The 19,872-nt window shown below is 44.6% G+C and overlaps 1 protein-coding gene across 8 annotated transcripts in view; it reads right to left on the bottom strand.

Moving 5' to 3' along the window:
* Window positions 1-1,985: 1,985 nt before the first annotated feature.
* LOC134205455 (soluble guanylate cyclase 89Db-like) overlaps window positions 1,986-19,872 on the bottom strand; it is a 119,009-nt gene continuing 101,122 nt past the window's right edge. For all 8 annotated transcript variants that reach the window (XM_062680712.1, XM_062680729.1, XM_062680755.1 and 5 more), the window contains 6 exons: window positions 9,731-9,808; window positions 9,124-9,606; window positions 3,438-3,695; window positions 3,131-3,372; window positions 2,296-3,067; window positions 1,986-2,229 (listed from right to left, as the gene is read on the bottom strand). In XM_062680712.1, the coding sequence (XP_062536696.1) occupies window positions 2,152-2,229; window positions 2,296-3,067; window positions 3,131-3,372; window positions 3,438-3,695; window positions 9,124-9,606; window positions 9,731-9,808 (1,911 nt within the window). In that variant the 3' untranslated portion in view covers window positions 1,986-2,151. The remainder of the gene's footprint in view (window positions 2,230-2,295; window positions 3,068-3,130; window positions 3,373-3,437; window positions 3,696-9,123; window positions 9,607-9,730; window positions 9,809-19,872) is intronic.

Below are 19,872 nucleotides of genomic sequence, written 5' to 3'. Positions count from 1 at the left end.
TTGATTGCGCTATTCAAATTAATTCATGAAAAAAATGTTACTTAGGTCCTTTTGAAAAGTTAAGCGAGATATCTTTGTGCATTTTAAAAATGAGCAGAGGATTTATCTAGCGAGCAAATGTATGTTATTAACAATTCTCTATCTGCGCAGACTATGTTCTTATATTCTGGTTTTGATTTAGCTCAATACCATAAAACTACGCTGATTAATGAATATGAAGTATGCTTCAGCATAATCACATAAGTCTTCAATGGAATAAGGTTTTAAATAGAATTTAAATTAGAAAAAATTCCCATATTTTTATATACACACTACCCATATTTTTATATACTACACACGGGAGCACCTACTTCTGGGGTATTGTTTTATCGCTAATGGTAAACGGGAACACGGCGATGTATCACAGACTGCTTCTTCTGTTACTATAATTCAATTGGTCGCAAAGCAGTTATTTGACTTTGAGAAAATGAAATCAGAATTGCGTACATAATGTAAAATCAATACAATGAAAATTCCGCGGAAAAAAATTAAAATTTCGTTTCGTTTCGAAAAATTTCGAATTAAATGGACGTTGATTTCGTATCGTTTCGAAATTTCGAAAGTAAATATATATTTCGTTACGTTTAGTTTCGAATCAACACAGACATTTGAAATTTCGTTTCGTTTCGTTTCGTTTCGTTAGGAAAAAGTGTCTTATCGCATACCCTTAGTCAGAAGTAAACGTAGTGGCTTTGATGCTGAGGTAGTGCTTCGTGGGGATGTGTCTGGATTTGTAGACGAATTGGTCTACCTTTAAACGCTTGTGACACGTAACGTATCTTGTGAAGTAAAAAGACGTATTGTTATTAACGCTTTTGCCCAAAAGTACACGCGGTTCTCCTAATAAGACCCACCGCGTTTTTGCTTCCCGTATACTCGAGTCTTATGGGGGTACCGGTACCATTGCGACGTTTCCTAGGATGCGTTTGTTCCTTTCTAATGTGAAACGCCGCGTGGAAGCTTGTACAAAAACCGTTTTGCAAATATTACAACAACCGTGCGGCGTATAGTATTGACAGCACCCCAGAATCACACTCAGTTTTTATTTCTGCAGCTCGGCAAAAATCCGCACAGCCGTGTGCCAGCAAAATAAATAACTGATATTCCGGCAAAAATAACGTTCGTTAGCTGATTTTCGGCAAATTAATTGCTGATTATCAGCAATTTTGACAGAAATCTCGGCAAAAAACATGTTTGCTGGGGCGCGGCTGTGCGATTCTCGCTAAAAGTTCAACATTTTGCTGAGATCCCGGTAAAAAAAATTAAGTGTATACTAAGGCTTTTTTGGCTTACGTAACAAGCTTTATTCCAGTTACATGCGAATGTAAACCAAATCTGCTCTGTATGACACTTTGATTTTTCCTTTGGATCTTTACGGGGATATTGTCGCGCTTATCTTTTTTTAGAGTGCTGCGGCGGTCTTACGCTCGCAGGCTCGACTGCGAAGGTAAGCGTCAAGATAGCCGCCGTGTTAAAAGATAGGCAGAATTTTCCCGCTCAAAACAAAACCACGTGCTTTTCGCGAAATGACAGCAATGTTCGATTGTATTAGTGAGATGCAACCGGAGTCACTGAGTAGATGGAGAGTGTTTATCATGGCAAGTGCATACGGTGGGTGCGATTTTCATTGACTCTGTTGTTTTTAGTGACCGTTGCGATTACCTGTTAGGCAACCAGCAGGAAGCCGCAGTATTCTATTTTATCTCGAGATGCATAATAAGTAGGGAGTTTTTCCCAACACTAGTACAAAGTAAGGGCTGCTCCACGAATACACTGTCTGCAGACGATGAAATGGGATGCGAGAGCCCTAATAATTCTGGAAAAATTGAGAAACACTATCCAAGACTGTCTGTTTGAGTATTGTTCTTAGGAATGTTATTTATTTGGTACCAAATGAAAGTTCTTTCATACTGATTAAATTTAAACTAATATACTTCTGATGACAACAGAATATAGAGAAACATTTATATTTCGTAGAATTTTCTAGTAAGTGTAAGTCTTTGTTAGATTGTGTAAATTGAGTCCTACTAAGAGTAATTAATTGCAGTGTAATTTGAGTGAAGGCACAATTTGTTTGTCTTTCTCTACAGTACTCGCTAACGTCCAAATTGATTATTTTTTCAAAGATGCACTTTTTTGTGAACCACTGGGTCCTGCTTCCAGCCAGAACGTTTCCATCTCTCCTTTTCCCTAAAACGGTGAAATTGCGTTTAGTTTGGTCAAATGCTCTATAGAACTACATCCCCACTGTCTCACCTTAACAGACACTTTTCCACGGAAGCTTAGTGCATATCCATATTTCCTCAACTTGTTGGCAGTGAATCCGGAAACCTGGATTTTGTTGGTGTCGCTACTACTCTCCATTCGGGATGCCGTATTAACCGTGTCCCCAAATAAGCAATACCGTGGCACCTTCAGTCCAACAATTCCAGCCACGATCGGCCCTGTATGAAATCCGATTTTCACTCCAACTCCCGGCAGATTCAAGTCGTGGATGCTCTGGAGCATCCCTATTGCCAGATCGGCCGTGTGCTGTACGTGGCAAGGGTTCGCATCTGGCGCTCCGCTGACCGCCATATAGACCTTGCCAACTGTCTCGACCTTGTATGCCATCGGTGACTGTATCAACTCGTCGAACGCGGAGAAAGCCGCGTTCAGCGTGTTCACCGTCGTCATCGCATACTTAATCGAGTCATCGGACATAAGCGATTCCTGAATTTCTGCAAACAGGACAGTCACTTCCTCGAAACTGTGGCATGTCTCCAGAGGATTCTGCCCTTCTCGAAGCCGTTCGGCTATCGATCTCGGAATCATCGAATACAACAACTCGTCGCCCTGGCGTTTCCACGAATCAGCCAAGGCTAAAGACGTTTCCAGTTCCTCAGCTCGCTTTTCCTCACGTTCGCACATCAGATCTAGCCGGGAGTTGTGTGAAAATCCGGAAAATACCATCTCCCTGCTAAGGCCGTGGGTGTTCAAATCGTTCAAATACAAACCAACTTCACGAAGCTCTTCCAGGTTGTTGATTCTGGAACGGAAAACAAGAATTTTATATATCAATCTACTCTAACTTACTATAACAAAAGTTTACAGAGGACTGCAAAGGAAAACCAATGAATTAATGTCTTTAATGTAGCGCATCTCCCCTTTCAGTAGGATACTTCTCAATCCTTGCGAACCACGTCGTGCGATCGACATCAACTTAGTCGGGTCCTCGCTATCTGCGAGTGTAGGTTTCAAGTCCCCTCCGGTGCCGCTCGCTTCAGCGGTTCCGTTGACTGCTGCACCTTTGAGCAGCTGAATGTCGAAGTTCACCGTCTGGAGCCGCTTCATCTGAAATCAATCATGGATTTAGTTACCATGTTCTCGATGAAGCACAACCCAGAAAAACAACGTACATTCTCCCAGGTGAAAGTAATTCCAGTCGGCCGCCGAAGCTTGAAGTGGTCGGTCACCTTGGCACCCATCAGTTCCATTGGTGAACGGCTGGGGTTGTTGAGCATCCACGATTCGATGAGTTTTTCGCCTGCGGCGGTGATCCGCATCTGTTCGTTCAAAATAAGTGCAAACGGGAACAGCTCCAGCAGAAGGCTACTGCTGACGGGTTCCAGCTGCAGCTGTGACGGATGCGCTGTGATGTGTACACGTCTTTGCATCTGTGGAAAGAGGAAAGGGGATATCAACGGTCGAAAATCTGAAGATTGAGATTAAGGTTTTCAGAGGTCACTAATGGTGGAGTAGGTGAAATTTTATTAGGGTAGATCTACCAGTCGTGCCTACCCAAGAAACATTTTTAGTTTCAAAACGGTCATGAAAACCATTATTTGCTTAACATGACTTTGATAAAACCAGCATAAAACCAAAATGTTACTAGGGTATAACACCAGTTGTTGCACAAGTGCATTATACACCACGTTTTCTGATCTGTAAACCATATTCATATGACACCATAACACCATAAATCTCCTCCAAATCAAACAAAGCACAATTGTAAAAAAATATTTTAGCTAATTTTTGTTGTTCTTTGCACCAGTTGTCGAACTAGTGGTCCCATTATGACCAATCCAATAGGAAAACAATGGTATTTGCCATAATAGAAACAAAAATTAAGAATAGTGCCACAACTGATACGTTCCTATTATGAATTAAGCAATTTCAGATACAATCACGAATTTGAAAGCGGTTTTCAAATTTGTTCTAAGAAGCAAGAAAGGAAACCTTTTGCTTGACATTTGGATTTGGATTGGATTGGATTTGGATTGGATTTGGATTGGATTTGGATTGCATTTGGATTGGATTTGGATTGGATTTGGATTGGATTTGGATTGGATTTGGATTTGGATTGATTTGCATAGGATTTGGATTGATTTGGTTGGTTTGGATTGGTTTGGATTGGTTTGGATTGGTTTGGATTGGTTTGGATTGGTTTGGATTGGTTTGGATTGGTTTGGATTGGTTTGGATTGGTTTGGATTGGTTTGGATTGGATTGGTTTGGATTGGTTTGGATTGGTTTGGTTGGTTTGGATTGGTTTGGTTGGTTTGGATTGGTTTGGATTGGTTTGGTTGGTTTGGATTGGTTTGGATTGGTTTGGATTGGTTTGGATTGGTTTGGATTGGTTTGGATTGGTTTGGATTGGTTTGGTTGGTTTGGTTGGTTTGGATTGGTTTGGTTGGTTTGGATTGGTTTGGTTGGTTTGGATTGGTTTGGATTGGTTTGGATTGGTTTGGATTGGTTTGGATTGGTTTGGATTGGTTTGGATTGGTTTGGTTGGTTTGGATTGGTTTGGATTGGTTTGGATTGGTTTGGTTGGTTTGGTTGGTTTGGTTGGTTTGGATTGGTTTGGATTGGTTTGGATTGGTTTGGATTGGTTTGGTTGGTTTGGATTGGTTTGGATTGGTTTGGATTGGTTTGGTTGGTTTGGATTGGTTTGGATTGGTTTGGTTGGTTTGGTTGGTTTGGATTGGTTTGGATTGGTTTGGTTGGTTTGGTTGGTTTGGATTGGTTTGGATTGGTTTGGATTGGTTTGGATTGGTTTGGATTGGTTTGGATTGGTTTGGATTGGTTTGGATTGGTTTGGTTGGTTTGGATTGGTTTGGATTGGTTTGGATTGGTTTGGATTGGTTTGGATTGGTTTGGATTGGTTTGGTTGGTTTGGATTGGTTTGGATTGGTTTGGTTGGTTTGGATTGGTTTGGATTGGTTTGGTTGGTTGGATTGGTTTGGATTGGTTTGGATTGGTTTGGATTGGTTTGGATTGGTTTGGTTGGTTTGGATTGGTTTGGTTGGTTTGGATTGGTTTGGATTGGTTTGGATTGGTTTGGATTGGTTTGGATTGGTTTGGATTGGTTTGGTTGGTTTGGTTGGTTTGGATTGGTTTGGATTGGTTTGGATTGGTTTGGATTGGTTTGGTTGGTTTGGATTGGTTTGGGTTGGTTTGGATTGGTTTGGATTGGTTTGGATTGGTTTGGTTGGTTTGGATTGGTTTGGATTGGTTTGGTTGGTTTGGATTGGTTTGGATTGGTTTGGATTGGTTTGGATTGGTTTGGATTGGTTTGGATTGGTTTGGATTGGTTTGGATTGGTTTGGATTGGTTTGGTTGGTTTGGATTGGTTTGGATTGGTTTGGATTGGTTTGGATTGGTTTGGATTGGTTTGGATTGGTTTGGATTGGTTTGGATTGGTTTGGATTGGTTTGGATTGGTTTGGATTGGTTTGGATTGGTTTGGATTGGTTTGGATTGGTTTGGTTGGTTTGGATTGGTTGGATTGGTTGGATTGGTTTGGATTGGTTTGGATTGGTTTGGATTGGTTTGGATTGGTTTGGATTGGTTTGGTTGGTTTGGATTGGTTTGGTTGGTTTGGATTGGTTTGGATTGGTTTGGATTGGTTTGGATTGGTTTGGATTGGTTTGGATTGGTTTGGATTGGTTTGGATTGGTTTGGATTGGTTTGGATTGGTTTGGATTGGTTTGGATTGGTTTGGATTGGTTTGGATTGGTTTGGATTGGTTTGGATTGGTTTGGTTTGGTTGGTTTGGATTGGTTTGGATTGGTTTGGATTGGTTTGGTTGGTTTGGTTGGTTTGGATTGGTTTGGATTGGTTTGGATTGGTTTGGATTGGTTTGGATTGGTTTGGATTGGTTTGGATTGGTTTGGATTGGTTTGGTTGGTTTGGATTGGTTTGGATTGGTTTGGATTGGTTTGGATTGGTTTGGATTGGTTTGGATTGGTTTGGATTGGTTTGGATTGGTTTGGTTGGTTTGGTTGGTTTGGATTGGTTTGGATTGGTTTGGATTGGTTTGGATTGGTTTGGATTGGTTTGGATTGGTTTGGATTGGTTTGGATTGGTTTGGATTGGTTTGGTTGGTTTGGATTGGTTTGGATTGGTTTGGATTGGTTTGGATTGGTTTGGATTGGTTTGGTTGGTTTGGATTGGTTTGGATTGGTTTGGATTGGTTTGGATTGGTTTGGATTGGTTTGGTTGGTTTGGATTGGTTTGGATTGGTTTGGATTGGTTTGGATTGGTTTGGATTGGTTTGGTTGGTTTGGATTGGTTTGGATTGGTTTGGTTGGTTTGGATTGGTTTGGATTGGTTTGGATTGGTTTGGATTGGTTTGGATTGGTTTGGATTGGTTTGGATTGGTTTGGATTGGTTTGGATTGGTTTGGATTGGTTTGGTTGGTTTGGATTGGTTTGGATTGGTTTGGATTGGTTTGGATTGGTTTGGATTGGTTTGGTTGGTTTGGTTGGTTTGGATTGGTTTGGATTGGTTTGGTTGGTTTGGATTGGATTTGGTTTGGTTTGGATTGGTTTGGTTTGGTTTGGATTGGTTTGGATTGGTTTGGTTGGTTTGGATTGGTTTGGATTGGTTTGGTTTGGTTGGTTTGGATTGGTTTGGATTGGTTTGGTTGGTTTGGATTGGTTTGGATTGGTTTGGTTGGTTTGGATTGGTTTGGTTGGTTTGGACTGGTTTGGATTGGTTTGGATTGGTTTGGATTGGTTTGGATTGGTTTGGGATTGGTTTGGATTGGTTTGGATTGGTTTGGATTGGTTTGGTTGGTTTGGATTGGTTTGGATTGGTTTGGTTGGTTTGGATTGGTTTGGATTGGTTTGGATTGGTTTGGATTGGTTTGGATTGGTTTGGATTGGTTTGGATTGGTTTGGATTGGTTTGGATTGGTTGGTTTGGTTGGTTTGGATTGGTTTGGTTGGTTTGGATTGGTTTGGTTGGTTTGGATTGGTTTGGATTGGTTTGGTTGGTTTGGATTGGTTTGGATTGGTTTGGATTGGTTTGGATTGGTTTGGATTGGTTTGGATTGGTTTGGTTGGTTTGGATTGGTTTGGATTGGTTTGGATTGGTTTGGTTGGTTTGGATTGGTTTGGATTGGTTTGGATTGGTTTGGATTGGTTTGGATTGGTTTGGATGGGTTTGGATGGGGTTTGGATTGGTTTGGTTGGTTTGGATTGGTTTGGATTGGATTGGTTTGGATTGGTTTGGATTGGTTTGGATTGGTTTGGTTGGTTTGATTGGTTTGGATTGGTTTGGATTGGTTTGGATTGGTTTGGTTGGTTTGGATTGGATTGGATTGGTTGGTTTGGATTGGTTTGGATTGGTTTGGATTGGTTTGGATTGGTTTGGTTGGTTTGGATTGGTTTGGATTGGTTTGGATTGGTTTGGATTGGTTTGGATTGGTTTGGATTGGTTTGGATTGGTTTGGATTGGTTTGGATTGGTTTGGATTGGTTTGGATTGGTTTGGATTGGTTTGGATTGGTTTGGATTGGTTTGGATTGGTTTGGATTGGTTTGGATTGGTTTGGATTGGTTTGGATTGGTTTGGTTGGTTGGTTTGGATTGGTTTGGATTGGTTTGGATTGGTTTGGATTGGTTTGGATTGGTTTGGATTGGTTTGGATTGGTTTGGATTGGTTTGGATTGGTTTGGTTGGTTTGGATTGGTTTGGATTGGTTTGGTTGGATTTGGATTGGTTTGGATTGGTTTGGATTGGTTTGGATTGGTTTGGATTGGTTTGGATTGGTTTGGATTGGTTTGGATTGGTTTGGTTGGTTTGGATTGGTTTGGATTGGTTGGTTTGGATTGGTTTGGTTTGGATTGGTTTGGTTGGTTTGGATTGGTTTGGATTGGTTTGGATTGGTTTGGATTGGTTTGGTTGGTTTGGATTGGTTTGGATTGGTTTGGATTGGTTTGGATTGGTTTGGATTGGTTTGGTTTGGATTGGTTTGGATTGGTTTGGATTGGTTTGGATTGGTTTGGATTGGTTTGGATGGGTTTGGATTGGATTTGGATTGGATTTGGATTGGATTTGGATTGGATTTGGATTGGATTTGGATTTGGATTGGATTTGGATTGGATTTGGATTGGATTTGGATTGGATTTGGATTTGAATTTGGATTTGGATTTGTATTTGAATTTGGATTTGGATTTATATTTGTATTTGGATTTGGATTGGATTTAGATTTGGATTTGGATTGGATTAAGTAAGCCGCGTTTTAACCAGGTGCCTATCTGGCCCTGATTAATATTTCGACGAATGAATAACTGATACTACTATATCAAACTTCATAAAAATAAAGTGTTAAATTAGCAGGCGCATGTTTCATTAATTTATAATTATCAGGGAATCAATATTCGGGTAACGCCTAACAATATACTCTTTGTCGTCAACAGAGTTTGTTACTGACAAACGCACCTAGCGACAAACCTTTATCCGAACCCGAACACAATATGACAAGAATCATTTGCCTTGCATGCTCTTATATTTCCGAAAATACGATGCTAATTTTGTAATCATTGTTCGATTCTCCAATATTTCCATAAAAGCAGAAACTATGATAGCATAAAACCGAAATTAGCTGTAGAAATAATGCAAAATAACGGGATTTAAAAGTTAGCGACAAGATTGTCTTCTTTTTTGTTGCTGACAAAATTTTTCGGATCTTTGTCATTATTATCACCGACAAAAACAAAGCTTTTGTCGTTGGTTCGCCTTTGTCGCTTGTTTCGCACGCGCATTCCAGAAAAATTGATTCCCTGATAATTATTATTATTGAGGTTTCTTTTATATACTCACATACTCTCGATTATCGAAATCCAACCGATACTTGACAATCACCGTTTTGAGCCCTCCCTGAATCGATATAGGACCGGCTGTTCCTCCCGGAACATCATTCTGACTCTCCAGCACCTTGATTGTCACATCCATGTTGTACAATTGCTTCGCAATTTCCATCAGCTGGCCTCGCAAATATTTGGAAAACCCAGAACGAGTGCTCCTATACACCAACACGGCACCGTTCTCATCCACCTCGATCAGCTGCATCGAAGGGCTTTTCATCTTTCGGTACGTGAAACGCATCTGCAGATGGATATTATCCACCGAATGGAGGAAATCGCAAAAGTATCGCCCCGTGGCCTTGATCAGCTCATCGTAACCGAAATTACTGAAGAAGCGTACGAAACATCGCCCGAAGAAAACCATAAACTCGTCGATGCTTCTGCCGGTAATGGCCGACAGAGCCGCTGCCAGGTCTGGTATAAGGCTGTCCGGATATTGCTGTTGTGAGAAGACATTGAGAACACAAACAGAAAGTAAGAGTTGTTATACATATGATTATTACACCTACGGGCCATTTATGCGCCTGATCCATATGCAAGTACACTCTCGAAAGCTCACTCACCTGGTACGTGTTGAACACGGTGTGCTTGCATCCGGTCGTGTGTAACGCCTGCTTCCATACGAGTTCGCCATACTCGAGCTTGCCGAAGGGGGAAAGTCGTCATCGTCATCAGTTGGTTTTATTGGAGAATCGAAGAATGATAAAAAGGAAATATTGTTAATTCAAGTCGTTCAAGCTGCATATAAATCAAGCACTAAAGTGCAATTCAAAGCTTGTGAGGTCACGCATGTGTGTTGGGGCATTAGCCGTCGTATACCCTTGTCTGAACTGGTCCGAGCAGTATTCAGAGTAAAGAAAGGTGCGCAAACACGGTGGGTCAGTGGTTTTCAATCTAAATGCGGATGTGAATCATTCGTTATGTTTGGGACAACGAATTTTCTCAATGATATTAAAAAATATTCCTATGATTGGTTTGTTTCACTTGAAACGAAGCGTTTTAGCAGTGGATGCGTTAGTGCTAGATTGATAATGGCGCTGTATTTTTTTTAATCAACATGTATCAGACAAGTTAACGCTTGGTGTGTCAAATTTACTTATTTTCCACAGTGGATGAATTTTCATGCTGGAAAAGAAATAAACCAAAACATAATCTTGACATTGGTGGGTAGTTCTTGCCTAAGCCGTTTAGTATACCTAATGCCAGTTGGAATAATAATTGAAAAGTGGATGATTAATCCTTCAAAATCCTCATTTGGCTAGAATAGAGCTCAAAAATGCATGGATCTTTTTTATTATATATATTCAAGATGTCATTCGTTGGTGATTTTTGATCTCTGCTGCTGAAAATTCCAAAAATATAGGAAACTAGAGATTTTATTGCGAATGACTGTTTTTATTTCATAAATATTCTGGAGTCTTCAATAAAAGTAATCCATTTTCTTTTCTAGCCTTAAATCCACCAAGAATAATTTACTTTCGTTTCTCGCTTTTCATTATTCCATCTCATCCATCTCTTACCCAAGTCATATCATGGTTCCACCTGTCCCACACTGAAATCACTGTTGACGAAGGCATTTGACAAAAAAAAGATATTTATATGTGCATAGGTGAGAAGCGTGCTATGATGAGTGATGTTCGTCACGGATAATTGACTTTCAGCACTGATCCAGAGATACTGACGCACCTTTTTCTATCCGCAAGGAATCCGATTGGGAATAAATTCCAACCCATAACTGACATCTGGGCACGTTTTATTCTGGCTATAAAGGGTCAAGGTGCTGACGAAGCGAAGTGGAGCGACACTTTACTACCACCCACCTACCGTTCCGATTCATATTTTGGACATCCTCACACTACATCAATTAACCAAAGTTTGAAACGGAAAAACTCATTTTCATTAAAACAGTACTTTCCTATTGTGGTGGATATTAGGATGTTCAAAAAAATAAATGAGAAATGATTCTGAAATATGGATTGAAACGGTAACTTTAGCAAATAAAAGTAACAATAAAATCACACACTCGCTTCTGATTGTCTCGCTTTCAGGACAGTTGTAAACGTACATATAACTCTCACAGATGGACTGAACTGAATTCATAAATAATGAATCGGACCCGGTCGGAGGCAGCGGTGCCTCTTTGGAGATTCATAACTTAATATGACCGAAGGCGTGTACATCCAGTTGTAAGATTGTGGTTTCGAGAAGGATTTGCTCCACCATCGTCGTCGACCGCACAGTGCTCTTGTACGTTCGGTGACCAATTGCGTGGAAAAACAGGACCACAGGGAAGGTATATTAAGAGAAAACCGGTGAACAAGCATTTTCCGAGATTGATGTTGGGCAGTGGATGGTTGCCGCAGGAAATGTGTAGCTGATCGAAACGGATGCTGGAGAAGTAAAGGTAAGGTTTTTCTATGCTTTACAAAGGAGGACAATAGAATTGTTAAAAATAATTCGACACAATCTGGTAGAACATAATTTTTTTATTGATTTCAAATGTATTTCAGACACAATCAGCCTAATCCACCAGTGAAACTAATTATTGAACAAAAGGGAAATCAATTGTCCCACACCTATAACTTTTCTGAATTTCATGAGTTGCCGAGCAATTCTCGTAGCTCCGTTTTGAAATGGAATTGGTCATTCGCCCTCCGGAATTTTATAAGAAAACAGAAAAGACTCATAGTTTCTTCTTTTTGGAGTCGAACAAATTATTCAATGACCACACAGCTGGTTCCAGAACACAACAGAATCTCCAGTACAGGAGGCTCTCTCACGTGACTGCTGATAGAGAAGAATGTACCTTCTCGCCTCTATGCATGAGATCATCTGAGAGAAGAAGACCTGACCTGAGCCTCAAATCCCTCACGCGATTAGCTCAATTCACGCATTCGTCAATCGAAATCTTCACTACCACTTAGAACTTAGTTCGAGTCACTATCTGGAAGAAGTTGCAGTTGGTTTCTTGATCAATCGGCGAATTCACAAACAATGAGACTACCATGATTTTAACTAGCTCCAATGCCAGCAGTGCGTAGATTTTAAATATTGAATACGAGGTGTTTCTAGAGACGGCTGAGGACGCCAAACAATACACTCAAGACACACTCAACAAAGAAATGATTGGTTGCGTAAAGTGTTCAACGCCAGCATTACCATCGCATTAGATTGCCTGCGCTAAGGACTGAGCGCAGTCGCATTACCAAAATCATTAAAAAATGGTATGGATGTAAGAAATAGGGGTTTACCCAATACAGATAGCGAAAGCATTATTCCCCGGTTTATTCCGTTAGACAACATTGACTCGCTTTGTAGCTCTTGCTGAGAAGGGTCTGAGAACTCTCTAAAGAGTTGGAGAGCAGTGCTGACGAATTTTCGGACTATATCAGACTACCGTCGTACGGGGCTTCTTTTGACAAATCGGGGGCTACTTTGAACATTGTAAAACAAGAATTGTAACGTAAACTAATATCAAATCGACATTATTACCATTCGGGTGTCTTGTTGATAGTTAGATGCTAACTTTTTGTTTCAAATTTGGAATTTTTCTCGCTTAATTTTTTCAGAAAATTCAAAGTTGCCTCTGAGGTCAAAAGAAACCCACTCGACGATATCTCAGAACATAAAGTCCCAATATGTTAATAACATGAAGACATCGCACTGACCTAGTGTACCAAAAGTAATGGAATAATCTGCCCATCTATTCTATCTGTTTACTTCTCATATTCCAACACTCCCAAGTGACGCCACTCTGTCTATTTTCTATTTTTTCCAACATCCATCGTTTGTATCGGAAAGGTAATCAGAATTCTCATAAAAAGCTCCACATAGGCCTGAAATTCATTACTCAGGGGCCCCTGTGAGGAAGTTGAACGACTGTTGGACAGTACAACTAGTTCACAAACGTTCCGACTTTACTCCGACCAAACCGATTTTTGTTGGGGCGGAGTCAATGTTGTACAACATGTCGGAGCGTGTGTGGGGTCCCTTAGACATCCAAATTACATGGGCTTAGGGCAAATGTTTGGTCCATATGGCCAGAGCTATCCTACACTCCTTTCAAGAGGCCCGACAGTCTCCTTTCAAGAGGCCCGGAAGCCTCCTTTCAAGAGGCCCGGAAGCCTCCTTTCAAGAGGCTCGGAATCCTCCTTTCAAGAGGCTCGGAAGCCTCTTTTCAAGAGGCTCGGAAGCCTCCTTTCAAGAGGCTCGGAAGCCTCCTTTCTAGAGGCTCGGAAGCCTCCTTTCAACAGGCCCGGAAGCCTCTTTTCAAAAGGCCCCTAAGCTTCATTCAGTAGGCCCGGAAGCCTCCTTTCAAGAGGCCAGGAAGCCTTCTTTCAAGAGGCCCAGAAGCCTCCTTTTATAAGGCCCGGAAACCTCCTTTCAAGAGGCCCAGAAGCCTCTTCCCAAGAAGCCCGGAAGCGTCATTTAATGTGAGCCAGAAGCCTCCTTTCACGAGCCCGAAAACCTCCTTTCAAGAGGCCCGGAAACCTCCTTTCAATAGGCCCGGAAGCCTCTTTCCAAGAGGTTCGGCAGCCTCGTTTCAAACGTCCCGAAAGCATCATTTTAAGTGGGCCGGAAGTCTCCTATCAAGAGGCCCGAAAGTCTCCTTTCAAGAAATCCGGAAGCCTCCTTTCAATAGGCCCGGAAGCCTCTTTTCAATAGCCCCGGAAACTTCCTTTCAAGAGGCCCGGAAGCTTCCATTCAAGAGGCCCGGAAGCCTCCTTTCAAGAGGCCCGGGAAGTCTCCTTTCAAGAGGCCTGGAAGCTTCCTTTCAAGAGGCCTGGAAGCCTCTTTTCAAGAGACCCGGAAGCCTCCTTTCAAGAGGGCCGGAAGCCTCCTTTCAAGATGCCTGGAAGCTTCCTTTCAAGAGGCCTGGAAGCCTCTTTTCAAGAGACCCGGAAGCCTCCTTTCAAGAGGGCCGGAAGCCTCCTTTCAAGATGCCCGAAAGCCTCCTTGCAAGAGGCTCGGAAGCCTTTTTTTTTCAAGAGGCCCGAAAGACTCCTTTCAAGAGGCCCGAAAGCTTCCTTTCAAGAGTCCCGAAAGCCTCCTTTCAAGAGGCCCGGACGCCACTCTGTCCATCTTTTTTTTTTTTCATTTTTCCCAACATCCATCGATTGTATCGGAAAGATGATCAGAATTCTCATAAAAAGCTCCACATAGGCCTGAAATTCATTACTCAGGGGCCCCTGTAGGCAAGTTGAACGACTGTTGGACAGTACAACTAGTCCACAGACTTACTTCGACCAAACCAATGTCGGAGCGTGTGTGGGGTCCCTTAGACATCCACATTGCATGGGTTTAGGTCAAATGTTTGCTCCATATGGCCAGAGCTATCCTACACTCCTTTCAAGAGCCCCGAAAGTCTCCTTTCAAGAGGCCCCGAAGCCTCCTTACAAGAGGCCCCGAAGCCTCCTTACAAAAGGACCGGAAGCCTCTTTTTAAATGGCCTGGAAGACTCATTTTAAGAGGCTCGGAAGCCTCCTTTCTAGAGGCTCGGAATCCTCCTTTCAAGAGGCTCGGAAGCCTCCTTTCAAGAGGCTCGAAATCCTCTTTCAAGAGGCTCGGAAGCCTCTTTTCAAGAGGCTCGGAAGCCTCCTTTCAAGAGGACCGGAAGCTTCCTTTCAAGAGGCTCGGAAGCCTCCTTTCAAGAGGCTCGGAAGCCTCCTTTCAAGAGGCCCGGAAGCCTCTTTTCAAAAGGCCCGGAAGCTTCATTCAGTAGGCCCAGAAGCCTCTTTCCAAGAAACCCGGAAGCGTCATTTAATGTGGGCCAGAAGCCTCCTTTCACGAGGCCCGAAAACCTCCTTTCAAGAGGCCCGGGAACCTCCTTTCAATAGGCCCGGAAGTCTCTTTTCAAGAGGCTCGGCAGCCTCGTTTCAAATGTCCCGAAAGCATCATTTTAAGTGGGCCGGAAGTCTCCTATCAAGAGGCCCGAAAGTCTCCTTTCAAGAAATCCGGAAGCCTCCTTTCAATAGGCTCGGAAGCCTCTTTTCAATAGCCCCGGAAGCTTCCTTTCAATAGCCCCGGAAGCTTCCTTTCAAGAGGCCCGGAAGCCTCCTTTCAAGAGGCCCGGGAAGTCTCCTTTCAAGAGGCCTGGAAGCTTCCTTTCAAGAGGCCTGGAAGCCTCTTTTCAAGAGACCCGGAAGCCTCCTTTCAAGAGGGTCGGAAGCCTCCTTTCAAGCCTTTTTTTTTCAAGAGGCCCGAAAGACTCCTTTCCAGAGGCCCGAAAGCTTCCTTTCAAGAGTCCCGAAAGCCTCCTTTCAAGAGGCCCGGACGCCACTCTGTCTATCTTTTTTTTTTCATTTTTTTTCAACATCCATCGTTTGTATCGGAAAGGTGATCAGAATTCTCATAAAAAGCTCCACATAGGCCTGAAATTCTATACTCAGGGGCCCCTGTTGGCAAGTTGAACGACTGTTGGACAGTACACCTAGTCCACAGACTTACTTCGACCAAACCAATGTCGGAGCGTGTGTGGGGTCCCTTAGACATCCACATTGCATGAGTTTAGGTCAAATGTTTGCTCCATATGGCCAAAGCTATCCTACACTCCTTTCATGAGCTTCGAAAGTCTCCTTTCAAGATGCCCCGAAAGTCTCCTTTCAAGAGGCCCCGAAGCCTCCTTACAAAAGGACCGGAAGCCTCTTTTAAAAAGGCCTGGAAGCCTCCTTTCATGATGCCCGGAAGCCTCCTTTCAAGAGGCCTGGAAGACTCATTTTAAGAGGCTCGGAAGCCTCCTTTCAAGAAGCTCGGAAGCCTCCTTTCAAGAGGCTTGGAAGCCTCCTTTTATAAGGCCCGGAAACCTCCTTTCAAAAAGTCCGGAAGCCTCTTTCCAAGAAGCCCGGAAGCGTCATTTAATGTGGGCCAGAAGCCTCCTTTCACGAGGCCCGAAAACCTCCTTTCAAGAGGCCCGAAAGTCTCCTTTCAAGAAATCCGGAAGCCTCCTTTCAATAGGCCCGGAAGCCTCTTTTCAATAGCCCCGGAAGCTTCCTTTCAAGAGGCCCGAAAGTCTCCTTTCAAGAAATCCGGAAGCCTCCTTTCAATAGGCCCGGAAGCCTCTTTTCAATAGCCCCGGAAGCTTCCTTTCAAGAGGCCCGGAAGCCTCCTTTCAAGAGGCCCGGAAGCCTCCTTGCAAGAGGCCCGGAAGCCTCCTTTCAAGAGGCCCAGGAAGTCTCCTTTCAAGAGGCCTGGAAGCTTCCTTTCAAGAGACCTGGAAACCTCTTTTCAAGAGACCCGGAAGCCTCCTTTCAAGAGGGCCGGAAGCCTCCTTTCAAGATGCCCGAAAGCCTCCTTGCAAGAGGCTCTGAAGCCTTTTTTTAAGAGGCCCGAAAGACTCCTTTCAAGAGGCCCGGAAGCTTCCTTTCAAGAGGCCCGGAAGCCTCCTTTCAAGAGGCCCGGAAGGCTCCTTTCAAGATGCCCGGAAGCCTCCTTTCAGAAGGCCCAGAAGCCTCCTTTCAAGTGGCTCGGAAGCCTCCTTTCATAAGGTCCAGAAACCTCCTTTCAAGAGGTCCGGAAGCCTCTTTCCAAGAAGCCAGGAAACGTCATTTAATGTGAGCCAGAAGCCTCCTTTCGAAAGGCCCGGAAAACTCCTTTCAAGAGGCCCGGAAGCCTCTTTCCAAGAGGTTCGGCAGCCTCGTTTCAAATGTCCCGAAAGCGTCATTTTAAGTGGGCCGGAAGTCTCCTATCAAGAGGCCCGGTAGTCTCCTTTCAAGAAATCCGGAAGCCTCCTTTCAACAGGCCCGGAAGCCTCTTTTCAATAGCCCCGGAAGCTTCCTTTCAAGAGGCCCGGAAGCCTCCTTTCAAGAGCCCCGGAAGCCTCCTTTCAAGAGGCCCGGGATGTCTCCTTTCAAGAGGCCTGGAAGCTTCTTTTCAAGAGGCCTGGAAGCCTCTTTTCAAGAGACCCGGAAGCCTCCTTTCAAGAGGGCCGGAAGCCTCCCTTCAAGATGCCCGAAAGCCTCCTTGCAAGAGGCTCGGAAGCCTTTTTTTCAAGAGGCCCGAAAGGCTCCTTTCAAGAGGCCCGAAAGCTTCCTTTCAAGAGGCCCGAAAGCTTCCTTTCAAGAGTCCCGAAAGCCTCCTTTCAAGAGGCCCGGAAGCTTCCTTTCAAGAGGCCCGGAAGGCTCCTTTCAAGAGGCCCGGAAGGCTCCTTTCAAAATGCCAGGAAGCCTCCTTTCAGAAGGCCCAGAAGCCTCCTTTCAAGAGGCCCGGAAGCTTCCTTTCAAGAGGCCCGGAAGCCTCCTTTCAAGAGGCCCGGAAGGCTCCTTTCAAGAGGCCCGGAAGGCTCCTTTCAAGATGCCCGGAAGCCCCCTTTCAGAAGGCCCAGAAGCCTCCTTTCAAGAGGTCCGGAAGCCTCTTTCCAAGAAGCCAGGAAGCGTCATATAATGTGAGCCAGAAGCCTCCTTTCGAAAGGCCCGGAAAACTCCTTTCGAAAGGCCCGGAAAACTCCTTTCAAGAGACCCGGAAGCCTCTTTCCAAGAGGTTCGGCAACCTCGTTGCAAATGTCCCGAAAGCGTCATTTTAAGTGAGCCGGAAGTCTCCTATCAAGAGGCCCGAAAGTCTCCTTTCAAGAAATCTGGAAGCCTCCTTTCAACAGGCCGGAAGCCTCTTTTCAATAGCCCCGGAAGCTTCCTTTCAAGAGGCCCGGAAGCATCTTTTCAAGAGGCCCGGGAAGTCTCCTTTCAAGAGGCCTGGAAGCTTCATTTCAAGAGGCCTGGAAGCCTCTTTTCAAGAGACCCGGAAGCCTCCTTTCAAGAGGGGCGGAAGCCTCCTTTCAAGAGCCCCGAAAGTCTCCTTTCAAGAGGCCCCAAAGCCTCCTTTCATGATGCCCGGAAGCCTCCTTTCAAGAAGCCTGGAAGACTCATTTTAAGTGGCTCGGAAGCCTCCTTTCAAGAAGCTCGGAAGCCTCCTTTCAAGAGGCTTGGAAGCCTCCTTTTATAAGGCCCGGAAACTTCCTTTCAAGAGGTCCGGAAGCCTCTTTCCAAGAAGCCCGGAAGCGTCATTTAATGTGGCCAGAAGCCTCCTTTCACGAGGCCCGAAAACCTCCTTTCAATAGGCCCGGAAGCCGCTTTCCAAGAGGTTCGGCAGCCTCGTTTCAGAAGGCCCGGAAGCGTCATTTTAAGTGGTCCGGAAGTCTCCTATCAAGAGGCCCGAAAGTCTCCTTTCAAGAAATCCGGAAGCCTCCTTTCAATAGGCCCGGAAGCCTCTTTTCAATAGCCCCGGAAGCTTCCTTTCAAGAGGCCCGGAAGCCTCCTTTCAAGAGGCCAGGAAGCTCCCTTTCAAGAGGCCTGGAAGCTTCCTTTCAAGAGGCCTGGAAGCCTCTTTTCAAGAGACCCGGAAGCCTCCTTTCAAGAGGGCCGGAAGCCTCCTTTCAAGCTGCCGGAAAGCCTCCTTGCAAGAGGCTCTGAAGCCTTTTTTTCAAGAGGCCTGAAAGACTCCTTTCAAGAGGCCCGGAAGCTTCCTTTCAAGAGGCCTGGAAGGCTCCTTCCAAGAGGCCCGGAAGACTCCTTTCAGAAGGCCCAGAAGCCTCCTTTCAAGTGGCCCGGAAGCCTCCTTTCATAAGGTCCAGAAACCTCCTTTCAAGAGGTCCGGAAGCCTCTTTCCAAGAAGCCAGGAAGCGTCATTTAATGTGAGCCAGAAGCCTCCTTTCGAAAGGCCCGGAAAACTCCTTTCAAGAGGCCCGGAAGCCTCTTTCCAAGAGGTTCGGCAGCCTCGTTTCAAATGTCCCGAAAGCGTCATTTTAAGTGGGCCGGAAGTCTCCTATCAAGAGGCCCGAAAGTCTCCTTTCAAGAAATCCGGAAGCCTCCTTTCAATAGGCCCGGAAGCCTCTTTTCAATAGCCCCGGAAGCTTCCTTTCAAGAGGCCCGGAAGCCTCCTTTCAAGAGGCCCGGGAAGTCTCCTTTCAAGAGGCCTGGAAGCTTCTTTTCAAGAGGCCTGGAAGCCTCTTTTCAAGAGACCCGGAAGCCTCCTTTCAAGAGGGCCGGAAGCCTCCTTTCAAGATGCCCGAAAACCTCCTTGTAAGAGGCTCGGATGCCTTTTTTTTCAAGAGGCCCGAAAGACTCCTTTCAAGAGGCCCGAAAGCTTCCTTTCAAGAGGCCCGAAAGCTTCCTTTCAAGAGTCCCGAAAGCCTCCTTTCAAGAGGCCCGGAAGCTTCCTTTCAAGAGGCCCGGAAGGCTCCTTTCAAGAGGCCCGGAAGGCTCCTTTCAAAATGCCCGGAAGCCTCCTTTCAGAAGGCCCAGAAGCCTCCTTTCAAGAGGCCCGGAAGCTTCCTTTCAAGAGGCCCAGAAGGCTCCTTTCAAGAGGCCCGGAAGCTTCCTTTCAAGAGGCCTGGAAGCCTCTTTTCAAGAGACCCGGAAGCCTCCTTTCAAGAGGGCCGGAAGCCTTCTTTCAAGATGCCCGAAAGCCTCCTTGCAAGAGGCTCGGAAGCCTTTTTTTCCAAGAGACCGAAAGACTCCTTTCAAGAGGCCCGAAAGCTTCCTTTCAAGAGGCCCGGAAGGCTCCTTTCAAGAGGCCCGGAAGGCTCCTTTCAAAATGCCCGGAAGCCTCCTTTCAGAAGGCCCAGAAGCCTCCTTTCAAGAGGCCCGGAAGCTTCCTTTCAAGAGGCCCGGGAAGTCTCCTTTCAAGAGGCCTGGAAGCTTCCTTTCAAGAGGCCTGGAAGCCTCTTTTCAAGAGACCCGGAAGCCTCCTTTCAAGAGGGCCGGAAGCCTTCTTT

Source organism: Armigeres subalbatus, chromosome 1 (assembly GCF_024139115.2).
Source record: "Armigeres subalbatus isolate Guangzhou_Male chromosome 1, GZ_Asu_2, whole genome shotgun sequence".
NCBI classification, from domain to species: domain Eukaryota; kingdom Metazoa; phylum Arthropoda; class Insecta; order Diptera; family Culicidae; genus Armigeres; species Armigeres subalbatus.
This window is presented reverse-complemented; position numbering and strand designations above follow the sequence as displayed.